Raw genomic sequence first — 21,097 nt, forward strand, 5'->3', positions numbered from 1 at the left:
TTGATGCGTCACTGAAGTTAACTTTACTGCACTAATGTCTGAGGCGAAATGTGGCTTCCAAAATAAATGATCTAGATAGCCTTTTTGAAATTACACATGGAACCTCCTTACATAAAACTAAAAAAACGACAACAATAGCAAAATTAGCTTAACGCCTGCACCAATGGCAACATCTTGCAGGCTACAAATGGTAATAATAAGGACGCCATCCCCTGTAAGTTTGAGAAACAGTACAGCCAGTTACAAAGAAACGTTACATTTCATAAACAAAAATTCTCATACTCCATTTTATGAATTTTTAATGCTTTAATCTACACTTTACATCGAGCGCAAATCTAGCTTAAAACATTAAACCGAGGTCGAAATAATCTATAGTTTTCTAACAAAGTACAAATCCCCGGGTCCGAGTCAAGGAGCTGATGAGGCTGATGAATTATTCTGTGTTCGTGGACGGATTACTCAGTCGATCCTTCGTCATCTTCATCCTAAGGGTCTGAGGAGTCACACCAGACTCTGCTGGAAAAAATAATAGTCAAATAACAGTTAATCAAATTTGAGAGGAATTTAGGTGAAGTTTCTTACAAAGCATTGATAGTTGCATACCTTCTCTGCCGATATTTGAAATCTGGTGTAAATACATCCAGGTTCATTTTGGGCAGCTTATTACAATCCACGAATACCTTTGACTGTTGCAATACCCTCTTGGGGATAGATGGAATGTTCTCAGCATTGTCGCAGATTATCTTGGCCAATGTAACCTTTCTTATTTCTTGCAGTTGGCATCGCGTAAAAGCTGTTTTATCAGTGTCCAGGCTTCGGTTTGGTGCATTTTCATGCCAGAAGCGGTCACCCTCTCGTAGGCGTTTGAACTGGTCAGCTAATAGACATTGAAAGGTTTTCCCTAGTGCTCCTCCCTCTGAGTCTGCAGGCTCCAATATTCCTGTGAAGAGTCATTAAAAAGGAACAATTACTCACAAACGCTGTTTTAAACCTTCCTCCTCCTGCGCTTAATTATTTCACTTGTGTAAGTTTAACGAAAGTGAAATACAGATATGCCCCAGTGCCTGGCGTTTTTTTTTGTTTGTTTGGATTCTGGAGTACGCATAATTAAGCGAATCCTTCATTATGATTGGCTACTCGAGTAGGCGAGGTTCGGTAACACCGGCTTTGATCCCGCAAAAGGAAACAAAGAGCTTGTCCCTGGTTCCCATACTGGTTTTCTTCCCCTTCTAGGAAAGTTTGAACGTCACTGTCCTTAAGCGATAAGGATTTTTCAGTGTTTTAGCAGCCTTAATCCGAAAATATTCCGACAAACTAACTCGTAATGAGAATCGTAAAGGCTCGCTTATAAGATAACTCGCGTTCCCCCGCGCTTGAGGCAGTTTGCTTGCTTTTTCTTGCAGTTCTAGATGACTCCTAATGATATGTACTGATTGGTAGTTGTGATTGCTTTGGTTTAAGAATTACGACTCTCAATCAAAATGCACTCTATAAAGTAGTCCGGGATTGCATCTGTCAGTTTTGTTTCACTATTCTTTGTGGCCGGTCAAGAAAAGTTACGCCGCCGTCTTAAACAATCAGGTGAAAAACTTCAAACAAAGACGACTTGGTCACTTACGTTTTTCTGTTCTTCAGTCAGTTTTCTAGCTTTTCCCCCTCCCTTCTTTATGAGTTCTGATTGGCTTCCTATGATGATTTTCTTTGTTTTAATTGGCTGATGTAATTACTTTAGACTTGGTTTCACAACACTCAATCGAAATTGGCTGAATGGCGGCATTACGCTGGCGCATACATACCTCCAACGAAAAGATCGACGTCGTGGACTGATTGGTACTGGGACTTCAAATTATCTATATCCTTTTGGGTGATGCCAGCCTTTTGCAGATCTTCGAAGCTGTTTACTATAGGCGTAATTTTACAAAACGTGTTTCGATATGTTGTGTATGAAGGCAAACCACGTTCGCGTCCTCTTTGGATGTTCAGGGATACGAGGTCGGACAAGTCACCAGGGCCTCGAAACAAGTTTTCTTGTACAGACTTGGAAAAGAGCCTGGGGAGAGAATCAGGTCAACCCAGGGATCAACCTTATGCAAATCAATATCGTGTATTGAGTAACTGACAAACCTAGTCATAATTAATATTACGGAAATGGGATATTTTCAATAACCGGATTTATTGCTGTAATGATAATATTGGCTCGCTTTTTCAGTCCAGACAAGAGATACGTAGAAAAATGTTCAATTAAAAAATTCATCTCGTACTCACCCATCAACTTTGGATGCTGGACTTTTAACCAAGCCTCTAAAAATGGAATCGACACCCCCATTACGCTTATCGTATAAGTAGGTTGGATTACCAAAGTCCTTTACTGGGATAGGCAAGAACTCTGACTTAGAATCATTGCTACATTTGTTTTCAAAGCCATTCTGACTTAAGCGTAAAAACTCCTCTTGAACCATACTGTGACCAAATCGGTAAGCCGCCGCAGAGAAGGCTTGAGACGTTTGGGCATTGATACAAGAGTTGTAACCATTAAAATACCGTGTTCCTTTCAGCAGAGCGAGGTTGTTGTCTCTGATCTACAAAATGAAGAAAAGAAGTCAGTTGGGAATTCGAAAAAAAAAACAAAGATTAATACAGTTACTTACCGTTTTCGGGCTAAGAAGCAGTGGCAGAAATTCGTTGTATGTGATGAATTGTAATTCCGCCCCAACTATTCTCCTGGTCTCCTGGTAAATCTGCTCCGCTTCCCATCCTGTGTTTTTATCGAAAAATGTTGCTATTCGGTTATGCTCCCGGACGAAGAGAGTATGAACTGACATGAGACCTGTTGTATCCATAAAATATATATCATTAGCAAGAAGATAAAAGAGCTATTTAATATAGGAGGAGATGGAAGCGCTTGAGACAGGAAGATGTTCGACAAATACCCGCGCAGGATACTCTCTATATTACTTGTCGAGTATGAGTTATTTCATTACCTGAAATGACCGAAAAGCAGTTTCTCCTCGCAACACGAGCACTCCCTCAAGTAGAAAGGTGACGATATAGCGTACATATCAAAGAAGGGTACATTATTTGATTTACGAATTACCAAGAACTAATACCGTAAGAAAATTATGCAGACATTCAGAAGCAATAGTGTTGAGATCTTGGGACCAACAGGGTTAAACAGAGCTCATGTGCAATTTCATCATTTTAGTCACGTCTTAATGGGGACGTCTCTGAACAAGTCTTGACACCATCTGCCTTCTGCGTGGTCTACATGTGTAGAATTACAATTACAATACTTTATTCAAGAGAAGGAAAATAAAAATTGTAAAAGTATCTCTCGAAAGGGGATATTCTAGAGGTTAACCCTATATAAAAGATTCCCCGAATAAAAAGATCAAAACATTATATACAGATAATTAAAAACTGTTTACCATCATCTCAATCAATATTTTACAGTTTTATTATAAACATTCGATATGAATACGCTATAGACCTGTTTGAAAAAGGTCGATATACCATGGTCTATTTGTCTTAATCAGAGAAGCGAATGAAGTTATTTGGTGACCTCACCTTGATTCTCGTTCGCGCGCTCGTCTCCGGCTACGAAACAAGGTCTGTTAGGATCTTTTGATGCGCATGGTATCTCAGAATCATTTTGTGCAGGTAAAAGATCCCTCAAGGGGCAGCCGTGATGAGGTGTCCTAATTTTCATTGTCCCGTCGGGTGCTCGAAGGTGTTCAGCCTCCATCTCGTTAGAGCCGTAAACGTTGGAGGCGTCGATGAAAGCTGTTATGTTGTTGGTGTGCTCTCTTGGTCCTGGTGAACACTCTACCTTAAACTCATGGGGAACATCTCGAATCAGCTCGAAGAATGTAACACCCCTGCTCTGGAAGACGTCATCATCGGCCGGAACTTCAACGTTGAAACACTCTGACTCATTAGAGGGAACGGTTTTACAGGTAACAGTTTTTTTCCGCGTCAGCGTTAAGTCATGGTCCAGGAACTGAGCCCAATTCATTGCTAAGTGAGTCAGCTTTGGAGAATTAGGGTTTCGGCGGTCTGAATTACTGCCATGGACGAAACGACTCACGTTTCTCGCATTAGGTAACTGGTCTCCACTTTGTGCCACGCGAGGTGCCGAGACCTTATCTTCATAATCAGCTGGTTGTACTCGTCTGAATGGAGTACCAGCTGCTCCAAAAAAGGGTTGATCCACGTTGTTGCAAGTTCCATCAATTGTTCTAAAACGGGCCTTCTCCTCAGACTTATGCGGACATTTTATGTTCTCTAGGGGTTCGTGTTCTAAACATTTAAGAACCTTCCTCTTGCATATCCTTCTTCTCCTGTTCCTGAAGGAAAAAGGTGAACATAACTTGTTTATAAATAGAAATCCGCTAGAAATTCAAATACCACCACAAAAAAAGGCAAAAAGAAACGCGCCAGTAATTATAAAGGACGATAAAGGTATTAGCAAGGTTGAGGTGCCCTGGCTAAAATTGACTTTGGCAGCTTTGGCTTAACAAATTACGGTAAAAGGGTAGGCGTAAGCTCTAGATTAAAATATGTTCTCGAGAGAAAAAGTTCAGACTTTCGTTTAAAGAAAAATTGAGGAATTATGGTTAATCTAATCCTTTGTGGGTACCTTAAAGAAAACAAACAAACAAACAAACAAAAAAACGTGCGCTTCAGTTCTTAAGAAACCACCCCAAATCATTGAACAGGTTTTAAGCAATAGTAATTGTACTGAGTGGAGTCTAATTCGGTTCGAATTCGGTTGAGCTGTTTGGTGCAGCAAGGTCGCTAAGGAGTTCCTGCCTAATGGAGATCATGACACCTTGAAAGATTATCACCTTTTTTACAAAAATACATTTTTCTCAATAAATTGCGCGCATTTTAAGATTTTAAATTTGATGTTTTTGAAAATGTAGGTTTAAGTAATTAAGCTCTGAACGTCATTTTTGTGTTCTGGTTTTGGAAACCTACCTTCTAATCTTCCATAAATCCATGGCTTCCTTTCTGATATCTTTGGAGACGTTGGCCGACACGTTTGCTGTAGTGTAGGTGTCTCCGTCTAACCGGTCTGTGTAGTTCAAAACAGAAGAGGATCCGTGCTCAAGTACCACAACCAAGATAAGCAGCAAAGCACTGAGAAAATATCCTGCCATGTTTTCTAATGAAGAGAAAAATAAAGTAACTTGAAGTCGTCAACATAAAGGTCAATCAATTCATTATTGACATGAATTGACATTACTGTTTTTAAAATTAAACTTATAAATGTTGATAAGCTTCATTGATTTCATTTTTGCAAAATACCATGACAGGACGGAAAAACGCGTGGACTGTAAGTACCTCCCGTTGTCCCATACAAAGCCTTAGAAAACTTTTCTAAGGCTTTGTATGGAACAACGGGAGGTACTTACAGTGCATGCATTATCCGTCCTGTCATGGTCTTGTAAAACTTGCAGTGATTCGTATAAGCGCAAAACTAGATTGTTTCTTTGGTGGTTTCTGTGTCACAGCAACATAAAACTTGATTTCAACTTTTTCTTTTAAATCGAGGTGGATAGTTTCTAAAAGAAAACCACTAAAATTCGATCAAGGCCACTGGCGCATGAAACTTCGTTTTAGTCATGCGCATTGGGACATGAAAGTCTGAAATTATAGCAACTCTTTGCAAGTTTGACACACGCGCTGATCCAGAGCGAATTCGTAAAACTTTCCACGGAAAATCTGCATAAGAATACGTTTGGACAACTCATGTGGCGTGTTTCAAGGAATTATTGATGAAATGTATGATCAACAACCTCTTCGCTTCCGATGTCTGACCTTGGCAGTCGCCGTTGCGGATTCAAACCCCTCGTCAGATTTATGGCATGTGACAGCGAAAATAAGGAGATTTTTAATATTCTCTGACAACAAATCATTAATGTCGATATTTCCCAACTCATTCTATGGTGAAAGGATGGTGATGTGGCTACTACAAAATTGTTAACGGCCGCGCTCTGCGATTGAGGTAAGGTTTGCTAAATATATTTGCATGAGAGAGCTGTCCGCTGTTTGCTGGTACTGACACTCGCAAATCATCCCAAAGAAGTTTCATTTAAAATACTAATGTCAGTTGTGTCTGCTTTAGAAAGCAGTCTCGTATAATCCCAATCTCCTTTTAATACGTATGCAGTTATTTGTTGCGGGCAAGGAAATTTTCTTTTCAGATTTGCATGTCTTGTGAACTCTGCCTTAAATTTCTCATTTCTGTCTGTACGGTTGCACGTTTAAGCTTAGAGAGTACACGGAAAGTACTTTAAAACGCAGATGTAAAATATTGTGCGACAACGAGTTTGGTTCACAATTTTAAAAGCCAAGAATGATTTCTGCTTTTCATATAATTATTATGCATGGCCTAATGACGCTTGCTTAGTTAAACTGTTCATGTTCACTTACAAGATCACTTTGGCAATCGGAAGTCCATGAGAATGTTTATTAAAATTTATTCCTGAGGCATAAACAATTCCGTAACATTATTAGGCCGCAAAGATATAGCTAATAAAATTTAGTGCCAGGGTGTCCTCCAACAAGGAAGTCGCTGGTTTTTGGTTTGAAAGATCAATTCTAATTTCTGCGTTCCAGTGAGTTTGAAACTAACCGCCGTCGTAATGTAAGGTAAATTACAATGACATACTATATCGAAAATAAAATCTGAAGTCGCGGGAAGGTAATCAGCAAAATACCATAGCCATCAAACGGCAGCATGCATCGTAGAATTTTCGTTGGCTAATTGGTCATTTTAACCCATATTACGTATTGGCCTAGCATGTTTTTTAAAGCCATTTCTTTTTCATACTCGCGAATAGAGCCGAGTGTCAGTGCTCTGATAGATCGACTTTACAACAGGCTGTTAATCAGACCAAAGACCTTCTAAGTCGTTACTGAGAAAAACAAGGATAAAAAGTTTGCACCGTGGTACCATTGTTGCATAATGGATTGAAGAAAGCCAATTGCAATTTAATCATATTTGTGTAAAATTAATAATCTAGCTATTTATAGCTGTGTTTGTATTTTATGTTCATTTGAATGCTGCAGTCATCACCAATATCCTTAAAAGGGATAATTAATCCAGTGATTACGATCAGGTCTTTGATTTGAAAACAGGCGGTTCTTTTCGGATGGAAAGCAACAAAATATGGCTTAATCTGATATCGTCTGTAACCCTTTCCGAAACCCTTCGAGATTTTTTGTTGGTCCGTTATGACGCGAGAACGATGCCTATGGAGTTAACTTAGAACATTAAGTCCATACAGACTTAGGTGATAATTAAAAACAATTAGTATTGGTATTGATAACTAACTTAGTATCAAGTTCATTCTTACCTTCAAGTCAGTTGATTCTTCACACTGGAACGAACAAATCACTCTAACTTTTCTAACTTAAAACTTCTTATTTTATAACTCCAAACAGGAACTCTTAAGATTATTGTGTCTTCTGTTGTGGTCAGTTGTAAATGCCATTAAAATGACTATTTGGCACAGACAACGTGCATGTCCTCCAACAAGGAATTTGCCGTTATCTAATCTTTCTCGAATTTGCCGTTATTACCATTACCTAAAGGTCTCTGCCAAATTCCGCATTCAAAGGTTAAAAAGAAACACAACAGTATTGTCAGTAATCGACACTCGGCTCTCAAGAGGAAGTCGAAGTTGAAGAAATAAAACCAGAGCAATATTGACAAATGATGCCGAGATCAGGTTTTTGTGAGAGGCACTTAAGTCTGCAAACCCATTTTTCTTTATTGTACTTGCTATTTTGGTTATTTATCGAACAAACTTTAATGTCTTATTAACTCGTTGTATAAGTTTAGTGCATGGATGTCTTCCAAAAAGGAACTCGTTAATTGTTTAGGGTCAATACTATTTGTCTTTATTTTTGGAAAAAGCGGCTCGTCAAAAAGGTTGCGGCTGATATTTGTTATATTTGGCTTAATTTTATTTGCATTGCCTTGCAGTTTTCGCATTCAGGATCACTTTAGAAAGCTGAAGTACCAAAAGATGTTGACCTAAATTTAATCTTGGGTTATACATCAATTATGTAGCTTTGATTTTATTGTTGTTTGAGTATAATACGTGCATGTCCTCCAACAAGGAGTGTGCAAAAAAAAAAAATCTTTCTCAAATTTGCCATTATTACTATTGCCTAAAGGTCTCTACCAAATTCCACATTCATAGGTTAAAAAGAAACACAACAGTATAGTCAGTAATCAGTACTCGGCTCTCAAGAGGAAGTAGAAATTGAAGAAATATAACCAGAGCAGTATTGACAAGTGCTGCCGAGATCAGGTTTTTGTAAGAGGCACTTCAAGTCTGCAAACTATTTTGGCAGATGTGCATGTCTTGCAACAAGGAATTTGCCATAATTACTATTACCTTCTTGGGTTATACATCAATTATGTAGCTTTGATTTTATTGTTGTTTGAGTTTAGTACGTGCATGTCCACCAACAAGGAATTTGCAAAAAAATTGATCCATACAAAATCCGAACTTTCTACATTCAATCGTTCCCAAGTCTCAGTTACAAGATAGTGATTCTATTTATCTGCTATTACAACGGAAATACACGCCTGAAGTACGTAAATCCATGATTGACATTAATTATTCGTGATTTACTAAAAATCCCAAGATATTTCCTGTCAACTTGGTTTTAACAGCTGTTTCTCATTATACGCCGATCAACACTTCTGTAATTTATACCCGCACGCACTATTGCGGCACGAATGACACCTCACGCAACGTCACAGGATGTTCCAGCCTAAACGCACACGCACAATTTCCCTAAGCAATTCCTTATCTAATTATTTCAGACAATTACTGATTTTCTATATCACGAACATTCTTACTACAAGTCTGCCATTACCGTGCTACGTTCAGTTATACACCTAAATCTTAAGTAACCCAACTGTCATCAGACCTTTAGCTTAATTACTAAATTAGAAAGAAAGTGTCACACGATACGCTTACAAGACTATTACGACACCATTGAATGGCAAGGAAATTCACCGTGAGCAAATCAAAATTAGTTTTTTATAGTTGCGAGAGGGTGTTTGTTTGATGTAGTAGAGCGTATCAACTTTGTCTTTCTTCTAACGTAAAGTAGAAGTCAACTAAGGTAGTTTTAGACACGCTGAAATTTGATGAGGACGTCACTCATTGAATTCGAGGCAGAAAGAGAGGAAACATAAGCAATGTATTACCGACAATAAATTTTTCCCCTAAATGCCGGAGTGTAGAGCTGTAGTTAATCTTCAACCCAACGGCAACTGCTATGGCATTTTTCGGCATAAAAGGAGTTGAGAGTTCCGTAAGGCAATCACATCCCCTGCAATCTTCAAGTACTCCACCTCTACGTACCACTGTGGCGCCCACGCTAGCCAAGAACACGAAACACGAACCGGTTGATTAACCAAAAGGTTGCACATGGGTCAAATTATTCACCGGTTTGCGGCTATTTACGGCAATTTTTCCCTAAGTTGTTACCGAAAGAGGCTGTCGAGTATGAAGTGGAAAGTTCAGATGGTCTTCAATAACAAGGGACGTGTTACTGATGCTTGACGTTGCCGCTTTATACGAAAAACGATTTGGAGACCCATGAACCAGTAATATTACGTCTGGCCACCAACCTTTTTATTTATTTTTCGCTTTTTCAATCAACTGTGCTTAACTGATGTTTAAGGGGATCGAAGTTACTGAATTCAACTGTCTCGAGGTTGCACATGTGGCAAAGTGACCAAACGCTACAACAAGTTAAGGGTTAACTCTACAGTTGTATTCCCGACTACTCACTTAAACCGGTGACCAATATAATCATAAGCCTTTCACTTCTTTCACCAAGTTTTGCTATGAACAGAAAATCACTTTTCAAAAAGATGCTTCAATACTAAGGCGGATAGTTTAGTTCACGTAGAGTATTGAAAATTAATTAATTGCGAATGACAAGCATCCAATTTCTCCTCACAATATCACCCCATTTATGAAGATCACGGGAATAGAGAGAATGATCATCAACTAAACAAGCTTTTGATTGCTAAAAATATTCTCCTTCTCAGCACCTTAGAAGATACACCAAGAACAGTATGAAGAATATGCGTACTGATGTTATTGTGTAATGGTAAGGCAACTCATAAATCTTCTTGAACTTAGACTCTAGGGCTGATACTCGAAAAATGATCCGCTGCGCATGTAAGTTGATAGTCAATAACGAGACATTGATTGATACATCACTGAAGTTAACTTTACTGCACTAATATCTGAGGCGGAATGTGGCGAGCTTCCAAAATTGATGATCTGGATAGCCTCTGTGAAGTTACACATGGAACCTCCTTACATAAAACTAAAAAAAACGACAACAACAGCAAAATTAGCTTAATGCCTGTCAGATATACCAATGGCAACATCTTGCAGGCTACAAATGGTAATAATAAGGGCGCCATCCCTGTAAGTTTGAAAACAGTACAGCCAGCTACAAAGAAACGTTACATTTCATAAACAAGCTATCACGCTGAAAATTCTCATACTCCGTTTTATGAATTCTAATGCTTTGAAATACGATCTATATCATGCGCAAATCAAGCTTAAAACATTAAACCGAGGTGAAAATAACCTATAGTTTTTCTAACAAAGTACAAATCCCCGAATCGGAATTAAGAGGCTGATGAATTATTCCATGTTATTCTGAATTACTCAGTCGATCCTTCGTCATCTTCATCCTTAAGGTCTGAGGCGTCACCCCAGACTCTGTTGGAAAACAAAACAGTAAAATATCAGTTAATTAAATTTGAGAGAAATTTAGGTGAAGTTGCTTACAAAGCAATGATAGTTGCAAACATACCTTCCCTGCCGTGGACATCTGAAATCTGATGTAAACACATCCAGGTTCATTTCGGGCACCTTATTACAATCGACGAATATCTCTGACTGTTGCAATACCCTCCTGGGGATAGATGGAATGTCCTCAGCATTGTCGCAGATTATCTTGGCCAATGTAACCTTTCTTATTTCTTGCAGCTGGCATCGTGTAAAAGCTGTTTTATCAGTGTTCTTTCTTCGGTTTGGCGCATTTTCATGCCAGAAGCGGTCGCCCTTTCGTAGGCGTTTGAATTGGTCAGCTAATAGACATTGAAAGGTTTTCCCTAGTGCTCCTCCCTCTGAATCTGCCGGCTCCAGCATTCCTGTGAAGAATCATAACAAAGGAACAATTACTACAAACGCTGTTTTAAACCTTCCTCCTCCTGCACTTAATTATTTCATTTGTGTAAGTTTAACGAAAGTGAAATACAGATATACCCTAGTGCCTGGCGTTTTTTTTTTTTTTTGGATCCAGGAGTAGGCATGATAAAGCGAATCCTTCGTTACGATTAGCTACTCGAGTGGGCGAGGTTCGGTAGCACCGGCTTTGATCCTGCAAAAGGAAACAAAGAGCTTGTGCCTAGTTCTCATAATGGTTTTTTCCCCTTCTAGGAAAGTTTGAACGTCACTGTCATTGAAAGTGATACGTGTTTCAGCAGCCATAATCCGAAAATGTTCCGACAAAGTACCTCGTAATGAGAATCGTAAAGGCTCGCAGGACTAGAAATCCTTGTATAACATTGTAGTTTATATGATAGTTCGCGTTTCCCCGCGCTTGAGGCAGTTTGCTTGCTTTTTCTTTCAGTTCTAAATGGCTCCTTATGATATGTGCCTATGTACTAATTGGTAATTTTGATTGCTTTGATCTTGGATTTACGACACTCAATCGAAATGTACTCCATAAAGTAGTCCGGGATTGCATCTGTCAGTTTTGATTCACTTTTCTTTGTGGCCGGTCAGGAAAAGTTACGTCGCCGTCTTAAACAATCAGATGAAAAACTTCAAACAAAGACGACTTGGTCATTTGCGTTTTCCTGTTCTTCAGTCAGTTTTCTTGCTTTTCCCCCTCCCTTCTTTTTGAGTTCTGATTGGCTCCCTATGATGATTTGCGTTGTTTTGATTGGCTGATGTAATTACTTTAGACTTGGTTTCACAACACTCAATCGAGATTGGCTGAATGGCGGCATTACGCTGGTGCAGACATACCTCCAACAAAAAGATCGACGTCGTGGACTGACTGGTACTGGGACTTCAAATTATCTATATCTTTTTGGGTGATGCCAGCCTTTTGCAGATCTTCGAAGCTGTTTACCATAGGCGTAATTTTACAAAACGTGTTTCGATATGTTGTGTATGAAGGCACACCACGTTCGCGTCCTCTTTGAATGTTCAGGGATACGAGGTCGGACAAGTCACCAGGGCCTCGAAACAAGTTTTCTTGTATAGACTTGGAAAAGAGCCTGGGAAAGAATCAGACCAACCCAAGGATCAATCGTGTGCCAATCAATATCGTGTATTGAGTATTAATAATCCTACTCATAATTGATATAAAATCAGATATTTTCAATGACTGGATTTATTGCTTTAATAAAAAATATTTCCTATCACTTACCTGATAGGAAATATTTTTCAGCGAATATTCTAGCGCAGATTTTGTATTTCTAGAGGTAAAAAGTTTCAATCAAACGTATTCGGATAAAATGAGTTTGCGTTCGGTGGTTTCGTCTAATTGTTTTAGTTTCCGCAAAACCTCCACTTTTCCACTTTCGCCTAATAAATCCCCCCTTCCCCCTCATTATGAAAATGTATCTATTGGCTCGCTTTTTCCAGACAAGAGATACTTAGAAGAATGTTCGATTCTATTAAAAATTTATCTCGTACTCACCCATCAACTTTGGCTGCTGAACTTTTAACCAAGCCTCTAAAAATGGAATCGACACCCCCGTTACACTTATCGTATAAGTAGGTTGGATTACCAAAGTCCTTTACCGGGATGGGCAAGAACTCTGACTTACAATCATTGCTATATTTGTTTTCAAAGCCATTCTGACTTAAACGTAGAAACTCCTCTTGAACCATACTGTGACCAAATCGGTAAGCCGCCGCAGAGAAGGCTTGAGACATTTGGGCATTGACACCAGGGTTGTAACCATTAAAATACCGTTTTTCTTTCAGCAGAGCGAGGTTGTTGTCTCTGATCTACAAAATGAAGAAAAGAAGTCAGTTGGGAATTCGAAAAAAAAAACCAAAAAAAAAAAAAGAGAGATTAAAACAGTTACTTACCGTTTTGGGGCTAAGAAGCAGTGGCAGAAATTCGTTGTATGTAATGAATTGTAATTCCGCCCCAACTATTCTTCTGGTCTCCTGGTAAATCTGCTCCGCTTCCCATCCTGTGTTTTTATCGAAAAATGTTGCTATTCGGTTATGCTCACGGACGAAGAGAGTATGGACTGACATGAGACCTGTTGTATCCATAAAATACGTATCATTAGCAAGAAGATAAAAGAACTATTCAATATAGGAGGAGATGGAAGGGCTTGAGACAGGAAGATGTTCGACAAATACCTGAAATGACCGAAAAGCAGTTTCCCCTTCGACCAAAGGTATGGTAGACATTCATAAGCAATAGTGTTGAGATCTTGGGACCAAAAGGTTTAAACAGAGCTCATGTGCAATCTCATCATTTCAGTCACGTCTTAATAGGGATGTCTGTGTACAAGTCTTTACACCCTGTACCTTTGACAATGCGTGGTCTACGTATACATGTGTAGACGTAATGTTATTTTACAGTTTTAATCGTAAATAGTCGATCTGAATACGCTATAAACCTGTTTGAAAAAGGTCGATATACCACGGTCTTTTTTAAGGGACTTGGTGACCTCACCTTGATTCTCGTTCGCGCGCTCGTCTCCAGCTACGAAACAAGGTCTGTTAGGATCTTTTGACACACATGGTGTCTCACGATCTGTTTGTGCGGGTAAAAGATCCCCTAGGGGGCAGCCGTGACGAGCTGTCATAATTCTCATTGTCCCGTCGGGTGCTCGAAGGTGTTCAGCCTCCTCCTCGTCAGAGCCGTAAACGTTGGAGGCGTCGATGAAAGCTGTTATGTTGTTGGTGTGCTCTCTTGGTCCTGGTGAACACTCTATTTTAAACTCATGGGGAGCATCTCGAACCAACTCGAAGAATTTAACTTCTCTGCTTTGGAAGACGTCATCATCGGCCGGAACTTCAACGTTGAAACACTCTGACTCATTAGAGAGAACAGTTTCACAAGTAACTCCTTGAACTTCCGCCAGCGCTATGTCATGGTCCAGGAACTGACCCCAATTCATGGCCAGGTGAGTCAGCCTTGGAGAATTAGGGTTTTGGAGGCTTGCATTGCTGCCATGGACGCAACGACTCACGTTTCTCGCGTTGGGTAACTGGTCTTCACTTTGTGCCACGCGAGGTGCCGAGACCTCATCTGCATAATCAGCTGGTTGTACTCGTATGAATGGAGTACCAGCTGCTCCAAAAAGGGGTTGATTCACATTATTGCAAGTTCCATTAATTGTTCTAAAACGGGCTTTCTCCTCAGACTTATGTGGACATTTTATGTTCCCCAGGGGTTTGTGTTCTAAACATTTAAGAACCTTCCTCTTGCATATCCTTCTTCTCCTCTTCCTGAAGAGAAAAGTAAACATAACTTGTTTATTAACAGAGTTCCGTTAGAAACTAAAATGCCACCACAAATTTGGAAATGCTATAAACGAAAAAACAAACGCGCCAGTAATTGTAAAGGACGATAAAGGTATTAGCAAGGTTGAGGTGCCGTGGCCAGAGTTGACTTTAGCAGCTTTGGCTCAACAAATTACGGTGTAAAGAAAAACGTAGGCTTAAGCTCAAGAGTAAAATATGTTCTCGAAGGAAAGAGTTCAGACTTTCGTTCAAGGAAAAGTTAAGGAATTATGGTTAATTCAATCCTTCGCGGGTGCCTTAAAGAAAACAAAAACCATGCACACACTTTTTTTTTAAAAAAACCACCCGAAACTATATATCATTGAACAGGTTTTTAGCAATAGTAATTGTACTGTGTGGAATCTAGTTCGGTCCGAATTCGGTTGAGCTGTTTGCTGCAACATGGTCGTTAGGGAGTTCCAGCCTAATGGAGATCATGACAACTTGAAAGATTATCAACTTTTTAACCTAAATACATTATTCTAAATAAATCGCGCGCATTTTAAGATTTTAATTTGACATTTTTAAAAATGCACGTTTAAGTAATTAAGTTCTGAACGCCATTTTTGTGTTTTGGTTTTGGAAGCCTACCTTTTCATATTCAAAGATATTCCTAGAAGGTTCAAAACCTTCTTCGTCTCACAAATATTTCGTATGGCGCATTTGACACAAGCTTCATTCTGTAACGACCTAAGCACTTTCGAGTCGTCCACCACTGATCTTTTACCATGTTGTAGTATCTGAAAGCTTTTTCTCAGACTTGCTCTATATGCTGCCTGTCTCCTTGATATTAGGCTATCAGGTTTTTCTTTTTTGGCTTCAGCCATGGATTTTTTCTCCACGGCTTTGAATTCAGCTTTGATCTCTTTGCAAACGTTGGGCGGCACGCTGTCTTGCACCTGTTCCATTTCCAGGTCATTCAGGTCGGCAAGGTCATCCGCCACGTCTGCTGTAGTGTAGGTGTCTCCTTCTAACTGGTCTGGGTCGTTAAAAACAGAAGAGGATCCCTGCTTAAATACCACAATCAAGATGAGCAGTGAAGCACCGAGGAAACGTCCTGCCATTTTGTCTAAAAAATGGAAAACGAAGTAACTTGGAGCCGTCAACACACAGTTCATTCAATTAATTATTGATTTTACTGCTAAAAAATGGTTGACGACATATAAACTACGGTGTTATACAAGGATTTCTAGCCCTGAGAAAAGCCGTAACAACACACGTGAAAAAGTACGATATTTTTTCAAGTTTGTTTGATATCGCCAATCAGTTGCCGACGCGTCACTCGCCTTTCGCGTCAATCAGTCAGGTTGATGAACAAACAGCAAAGCCTTCACTCTTCTAAATCCAATGTTTTTTGACGGAATTTTTCTCGAATTATAGCTATTAAAACACTGAAAAATCCGTATTGCTTACAGACGGTGACGTTAAAACTTTCTTATAAAGGGAAGAAAACCAAAATACGAAGAGAAAAACCAAAAGTTGCGTATTCAGTGGCTCTGGTGATGGCATTTCTCGCGGCTGAGAACGAAAATCGTCAACTGGAAGGCTTTCCACAGGCCCTTTTGGCTGCGTCCCTGAAAGATTTCTTCTTTCAGTAAGGACTAAGTCAATTATTGAAAATTGTGAGCTATTGACTCGAAAACTCGAAGAGAAATTCCATATGTACGCACGCCCATGTACTTTTCTCTACATATTGATTGGTTTAGTTTGCTGATGTTTTTAACGCTATGATTATCACCAATATCTTTAAAGGGGCTAATTAACCAATAGTTACGATCAGGTCTTTGACTCGAAAACAGCCGATTATTTTCGAAAAAAAATACGGCTAAATCTGATCTCGTCTGGAACCCAATGCCATTCGAATAATTTTTCGGTCTGTTATGACGCGAGAACGATGCTTTTAGACTAAAGTTGTAAAGACTTCTTGATGACCCTAAGGCTATTAAATAATGTAGGAAATATTGAATAAGGTATTGGTGTAGATACATGTAACTAACTTACACAATTCATTCTTACCTTCGAGTCAGTTAATTCTTCGCAATGAAACTACCGAACATACAGCTCTATAACTTTTCTGACTTAAAATTTCTTATTTTATAACCCCAAAGAGGAACTTTTATCGGTTCAATGCATCTTTTGTTGTGGTAATTTGATGAAATCAAAATAAATATTTGCCTAAAATAATAGTTTTTTCATAGATCGATTTTTTACACCGAAAAAGTACTTGATTTGTCTATATTTTTGGAAAAGACAACTCTTCGAAAGAATTGCAATTTACGCTGTGACTTAATGCCCAGCAGCCGGGCACCGTCTCAAATAGAATAAATGCCCGGTTGTCAGATATTTTCACAGAATTTCGACAAAAAAGTTCTTCCAACCTTCTAATATGAGATGTTTGTTTTTGATGACCATAAGGCTATTAAATAATGAAGGAAATATTGATTAAGGTAATGGTATAGATACATGTAACTAACTTACACAATTCATTCTTACCTTCGAGTCAGTCGATTCTTCCCAATGAAACTACCGAACAGCTCTAACTTTTCTGACTTCAAATTTTTTTTTTACTACCCCAAACAGGAACTTTATCTGTTTAATGCGTCTTTTGTTGTGGTAATTTTGTTGTAATCAAAATAAATATTTGCCCAGAATAATGGTATTTTATAGATCGATTTTACACCGAAAAAGTATTTGAATTGTCTATATTTTTGAAAGGGTAGCTCTTAAAGAAAGGTTGCAATTGACGCTTTGACTTAATGCCCGGCAGCCGAGCACGGTCTCAAATAGACTAAATGCCCGGCAGTGAGAAATTTCACAAAATTTCCGTCAAAAGGTTCTATCAACCTTCTAATATCAGATGTTTGTTTCCAACCTTCTAATATCAGATGTTTGTTTAGAAATGTTAAGCAATTCCAAATATTAAATTTGATGTAATCAAAATAAACATTTGCCCAAAACAATGGTATTTTATTGATCAATGTTTTACTACGTGAAAACACTTTATTTGTTCACAGTTTTTGAAAAGAAGCTCTCCAAAAAGGTTACAATTTACGTTGTGACTTAACGTGCGACAGCCAGGCACGGTTTCAAATAGAGTAAATACCCGGCAGTGAGAAATTTCCACAGAATTTCCATCAAAAGGTTCTTTCAACCTTCTAATACCAGATATTTGTTTCCAACCTTCTAATATGTTATGTTTGTTTGGAAATGTCAAGCGACTCCAAATATTAATTTTTTTTTTTAATTGGATAAATTCTCCGAGCTTGTGCACCTTTAATATCGCTCGGTTGACATAAGATTATTCATGGAAAGTAGAGCACGCACAACCGATTTTGTATACACTTGTTCATAGCTGCTTGACGGATTGTTAGGTCATTGGTGGACAAGATTTTCTTATCTCTAACTACAGGTACGGTCCGGTAGTACTTCGCCGAATCGTCAAACTTTTGCCTTTTTCACATTTCCATCGGCCGTGTTTTCTGAAACACTTTCAAATGGAAAGGCACTTATAAATGTTCTCTTTCTTTTATCGCATATATCTTTTTTAAATGAGATAATCTTTCGGAGCACAAGGGGATCTCAGCCACTGGATTCGAGAAAGAGAGAGCAAAAAAAAGATGAGCTCTAATTTGCTTTATTTCTTCTATAACCTTGCGAATATTTCGTTAGTGAAAAAAGGTAATTCTAAACTAGTGGGGACTTGATATTTTCGAATATTTCTATATCTAGGCGCGCCCATGTATTATTCTCTATATGGTATACAAACATTGACTGGATTACAGTTAACCGATCTTTCTAAGGCCATGATCGTCACCAAATTTTAAAGGGGCTAATTAACCAGCAACTACTCTCAGGTATTTAATTTGAAAACAGCCGATTCTTTGACATAATCTGATCTCGTTTGGACCCATGGCCATTCCAAAAACCCTTCGAATAATTTGTTGGTCTGTTATGACGCGAGAACGATGCTTTTAGACCAAAGTAATAAAGACTTTTTGATATCCCTAAGGCTATTAAATAATGTAGGAAATATTGATTAAGGTATAAGTGTAGATGCATGTAACTAACTTTTGTTTGTGTAGTGTGATCGTCCGGGTGAGTGTAGTTCTGAAAAGAACTGTTGTTGGTGACTGACGTTTCGACTATCTGTGCGATAGTCATCTTCAGAGTCAAGTAAGGAATAGTTGTCAGTCGATGATGTTATAAAGTCTGGTCTGTTGAACGTGATTGGTCTGTTTAGCCGTGATGTGATTGGCTGGAAGACTCATGTAGAGTTTGTTAACAGTCATTGGTCGGTTTCGATCCGTCTGTTGTTTGTCGGTCTGTTTGTCGGTTTGTTCACGTCGTTAATGAGTCGTTTGTAAGGTGCTGGTAATTGTTGACATCTGTTGAGAGGCGTCTGTTCTAAGTTAGTGAACCAGCTTTCCAGAGTCAGTCGTTGAAAGTAGTTTGTACTGTAGGTTAAGCATTTAGCAGAGTCCCAGTCGATTCTGTGATTAGTTTGTCGGTGATGTTCAGAAATGTGATTGTTTACATCGCCATTTCTAGTAGATCGTTTGTGTTCAGTTAGTCGCGTGTTAAGGTTTCTACCAGTCTCACCAATGTAGGAGGCCTGGCAGTCGGAGCATTCGATCTTATAAATCGCTCCCTGTCTGTTGTTGGGTTCGTCTTTGTCTTTAACGTTGGTCAGCAAACGTCGTAAAGTAGTTATAGGCCTGTGAGCTACGCGAATGTTGTAAGGTTGTAGGATCCGCGCGATAGCCTCAGAAGTGCCTTTGATGTAGGGTATAGTAGCTGTAGTCGTGATAGATGTGGAGTCCCTGTTAGTTTCTGTAGTGTCGGTCACCCTGTGAGTGTTTCGTCTAATGAAGTCAGTGTTGTAGTTGTTTTTGTCAAAAACACGGTCAAGGTACTTGTTTTCGTCAGATAAACTGTCCGGTGTGTTGCAAACAAGTTGCGCTCGTCTTGTCAATGTCTTGATAGTCGTAGCTTTGTGGGAAGTCGGGTTGTAGGATGATTCGTCAAGAAGTCTGTCGGTATGCGTCGGTTTTCTGTATATTGTTGTTCGTAGTTCGTTGTTGTTTCGGCCTACCAAACAGTCGAGAAAAGGAAGCTTGCCGTCTTCTTCGATCTCCCTGGTAAACTGAATGTCGGTGTTTTGTTCGTTAAGGTGATTGTGAAAAGCGTCAATTTCGTCTTTGTGTACGGCGGTAAATGTGTCGTCTACGTAGCGTAACCAAAGCGGTATGGTTTGTCGGCAAGTTGCAAGGGCGCGTTCCTCGATGTTTTGCATCACAATTTCTGCGACAACAACGGAGACCGGCGACCCCATAGCTGTTCCGTGCAACTGCTTGTAGTGTTTCCCGTTGTACTGAAAGTAAGTCGATGTAAGGCAGAGGTTAAGTAGGTCCATAATGTCTTCTGTCGGTAATGGTAGTGCATCAGTAGACTGATGGATGGCGGTTTCAGTACACTGTAGAGCCAATTGAAGTGGAATACTGGTGAACAGTGATTTCACATCAAAAGACACAAGTTTGTAGTCGTCAGGTATCTGTACGTCTTTGATAGCGTCAATAAAGTTCTCAGTTGATTGTAGTTTACGTCTCGATTTGTCAGTCAGTGGTTGCAGTATCGTCGTAATGTATTTCGACAGTTGGTACGTCGGGGACCCACAGAATGAGACTATAGGTCGCATAGGTATCCCAGGTTTGTGTAGTTTCGGTAGTCCGTAAAGTTTAGGTGGTTGTGGTACAGAGCACCTCAGCCGGTAGTAGCGTTGAGTGTCAAAGGCTTTAGTCTTTTTGAGCGTAAGTAATTTGTTGTTGAGTTTGCGTTGTAGTGCTGGCGTCGGGTCACGTTTAAGTAATTCGTAAGTTTGTTTGTCGTTAACAAGTGCGTCCATTTTGTCATAGTAGTCAGTCTTGTCCATAACAACAGTAACACGTCCTTTGTCGGCTGGTAGTATAACAATTTCCTTGTCGTTTTTCAGTCGTTTCAGTGCTTGTTGTTCGTCTTTGGTTAAGTTGCTGTCAGTTATAGAGGCTGATTGTATCGTGGAAGCAATTCTACTTCTGATGTTGTCCTTGGCAGGTTCTGATAAGTCTCGTTGACGAGAAAGAGCCGCCTCAACACTAGATACAATAGACTCGGTCGGTATACGTTTAGGCGTCACTGAGTGTTTCAGTCCGTAAGATAGTACTTGAGTCTCAGTCTTGTCCAGGGGACGGGAAGAGATGTTCCTGACCCAGTTGTCGTCGGTTCTTTGTCGTCTTTTGTCTTTGTTATGTTGAAGTCTCGTCAGTTTTTGTTGATGTTTGTCAACTATTCCTTACTTGACTCTGAAGATGACTATCGCACAGATAGTCGAAACGTCAGTCACCAACAACAGTTCTTTTCAGAACTACACTCACCCGGACGATCACACTACACAAACTACTGATACTCCTGGGTTCAAACCATTTACTTTACTAACTAACTTTTGCAATTCATTCATA

General features: G+C 39.3%; 3 protein-coding genes across 5 annotated transcripts; all 3 read right to left on the bottom strand.

Moving 5' to 3' along the window:
- LOC113685418 (peroxidasin homolog pxn-2) lies at nucleotides 1-7,500 on the bottom strand. 2 transcript variants are annotated; one of them, XM_089190057.1, is made up of 8 exons: nucleotides 7,362-7,500; nucleotides 4,978-5,164; nucleotides 3,565-4,343; nucleotides 2,649-2,827; nucleotides 2,266-2,579; nucleotides 1,797-2,050; nucleotides 604-940; nucleotides 1-513 (listed from the first exon to the last, which is right to left on the bottom strand). In XM_089190057.1, the coding sequence occupies exons 2-8, from the start codon at nucleotides 5,157-5,159 to the stop codon at nucleotides 486-488; spliced, it is 2,073 nt and encodes a 690-aa protein (XP_089046183.1). In that variant the 5' UTR covers nucleotides 5,160-5,164; nucleotides 7,362-7,500; the 3' UTR covers nucleotides 1-485. The 2 variants fall into 2 exon arrangements, with proteins under 2 accessions (XP_089046183.1, XP_089046182.1); XM_089190056.1 differs by having other exon boundaries at nucleotides 1-516.
- A 2,752-nt stretch (nucleotides 7,501-10,252) lies between these two features.
- Nucleotides 10,253-17,198, bottom strand: LOC149036103 (immunomodulatory peroxidase-like). Of its 2 annotated transcripts, none has more exons than XM_089190051.1 (8): nucleotides 17,097-17,198; nucleotides 15,195-15,672; nucleotides 13,771-14,549; nucleotides 13,170-13,348; nucleotides 12,772-13,085; nucleotides 12,093-12,346; nucleotides 10,870-11,209; nucleotides 10,253-10,775 (listed from the first exon to the last, which is right to left on the bottom strand). In XM_089190051.1, the coding sequence occupies exons 2-8, from the start codon at nucleotides 15,665-15,667 to the stop codon at nucleotides 10,718-10,720; spliced, it is 2,397 nt and encodes a 798-aa protein (XP_089046177.1). In that variant the 5' UTR covers nucleotides 15,668-15,672; nucleotides 17,097-17,198; the 3' UTR covers nucleotides 10,253-10,717. The 2 variants fall into 2 exon arrangements, with proteins under 2 accessions (XP_089046177.1, XP_089046176.1); XM_089190050.1 differs by lacking the exon at nucleotides 17,097-17,198 and adding an exon at nucleotides 16,620-16,725.
- Nucleotides 17,199-18,738: 1,540 nt separating this feature from the next.
- Nucleotides 18,739-20,818, bottom strand: LOC149036104 (uncharacterized). Its single transcript, XM_089190058.1, has one exon. It carries the CDS (start codon nucleotides 20,530-20,532, stop codon nucleotides 18,889-18,891), a length of 1,644 nt encoding a protein of 547 aa, XP_089046184.1. The 5' UTR covers nucleotides 20,533-20,818; the 3' UTR covers nucleotides 18,739-18,888.
- Nucleotides 20,819-21,097: the final 279 nt, after the last annotated feature.

Source organism: Pocillopora damicornis, chromosome 12 (assembly GCF_964200805.1).
Source record: "Pocillopora damicornis chromosome 12, jaPocDami1.2, whole genome shotgun sequence".
NCBI classification, from domain to species: domain Eukaryota; kingdom Metazoa; phylum Cnidaria; class Anthozoa; order Scleractinia; family Pocilloporidae; genus Pocillopora; species Pocillopora damicornis.

Excerpts from the sequence above, each read along its gene's own strand:
- LOC149036103 (XM_089190051.1), bottom strand. The coding sequence starts at position 15,667 with ATGGCAGGACGTTTCCTCGGTGCTTCACTGCTCATCTTGATTGTGGTA. Across the intron at positions 13,349-13,770 it reads GCGCGCGAACGAGAATCAAG|GTCTCATGTCAGTCCATACT; the intron begins GTGAGGTCACCA and ends TGGATACAACAG. Across the intron at positions 12,347-12,771 it reads TCAGCAGCCAAAGTTGATGG|GCTCTTTTCCAAGTCTATAC; the intron begins GTGAGTACGAGA and ends ATTCTTTCCCAG.
- LOC113685418 (XM_089190056.1), bottom strand. The coding sequence starts at position 5,159 with ATGGCAGGATATTTTCTCAGTGCTTTGCTGCTTATCTTGGTTGTGGTA. Across the intron at positions 4,344-4,977 it reads GATTTATGGAAGATTAGAAG|GAACAGGAGAAGAAGGATAT; the intron begins GTAGGTTTCCAA and ends TTTTTCCTTCAG. Across the intron at positions 2,051-2,265 it reads CCAGCATCCAAAGTTGATGG|GCTCTTTTCCAAGTCTGTAC; the intron begins GTGAGTACGAGA and ends TTCTCTCCCCAG.
- LOC149036104 (XM_089190058.1), bottom strand. The coding sequence starts at position 20,532 with ATGGACAAGACTGACTACTATGACAAAATGGACGCACTTGTTAACGAC.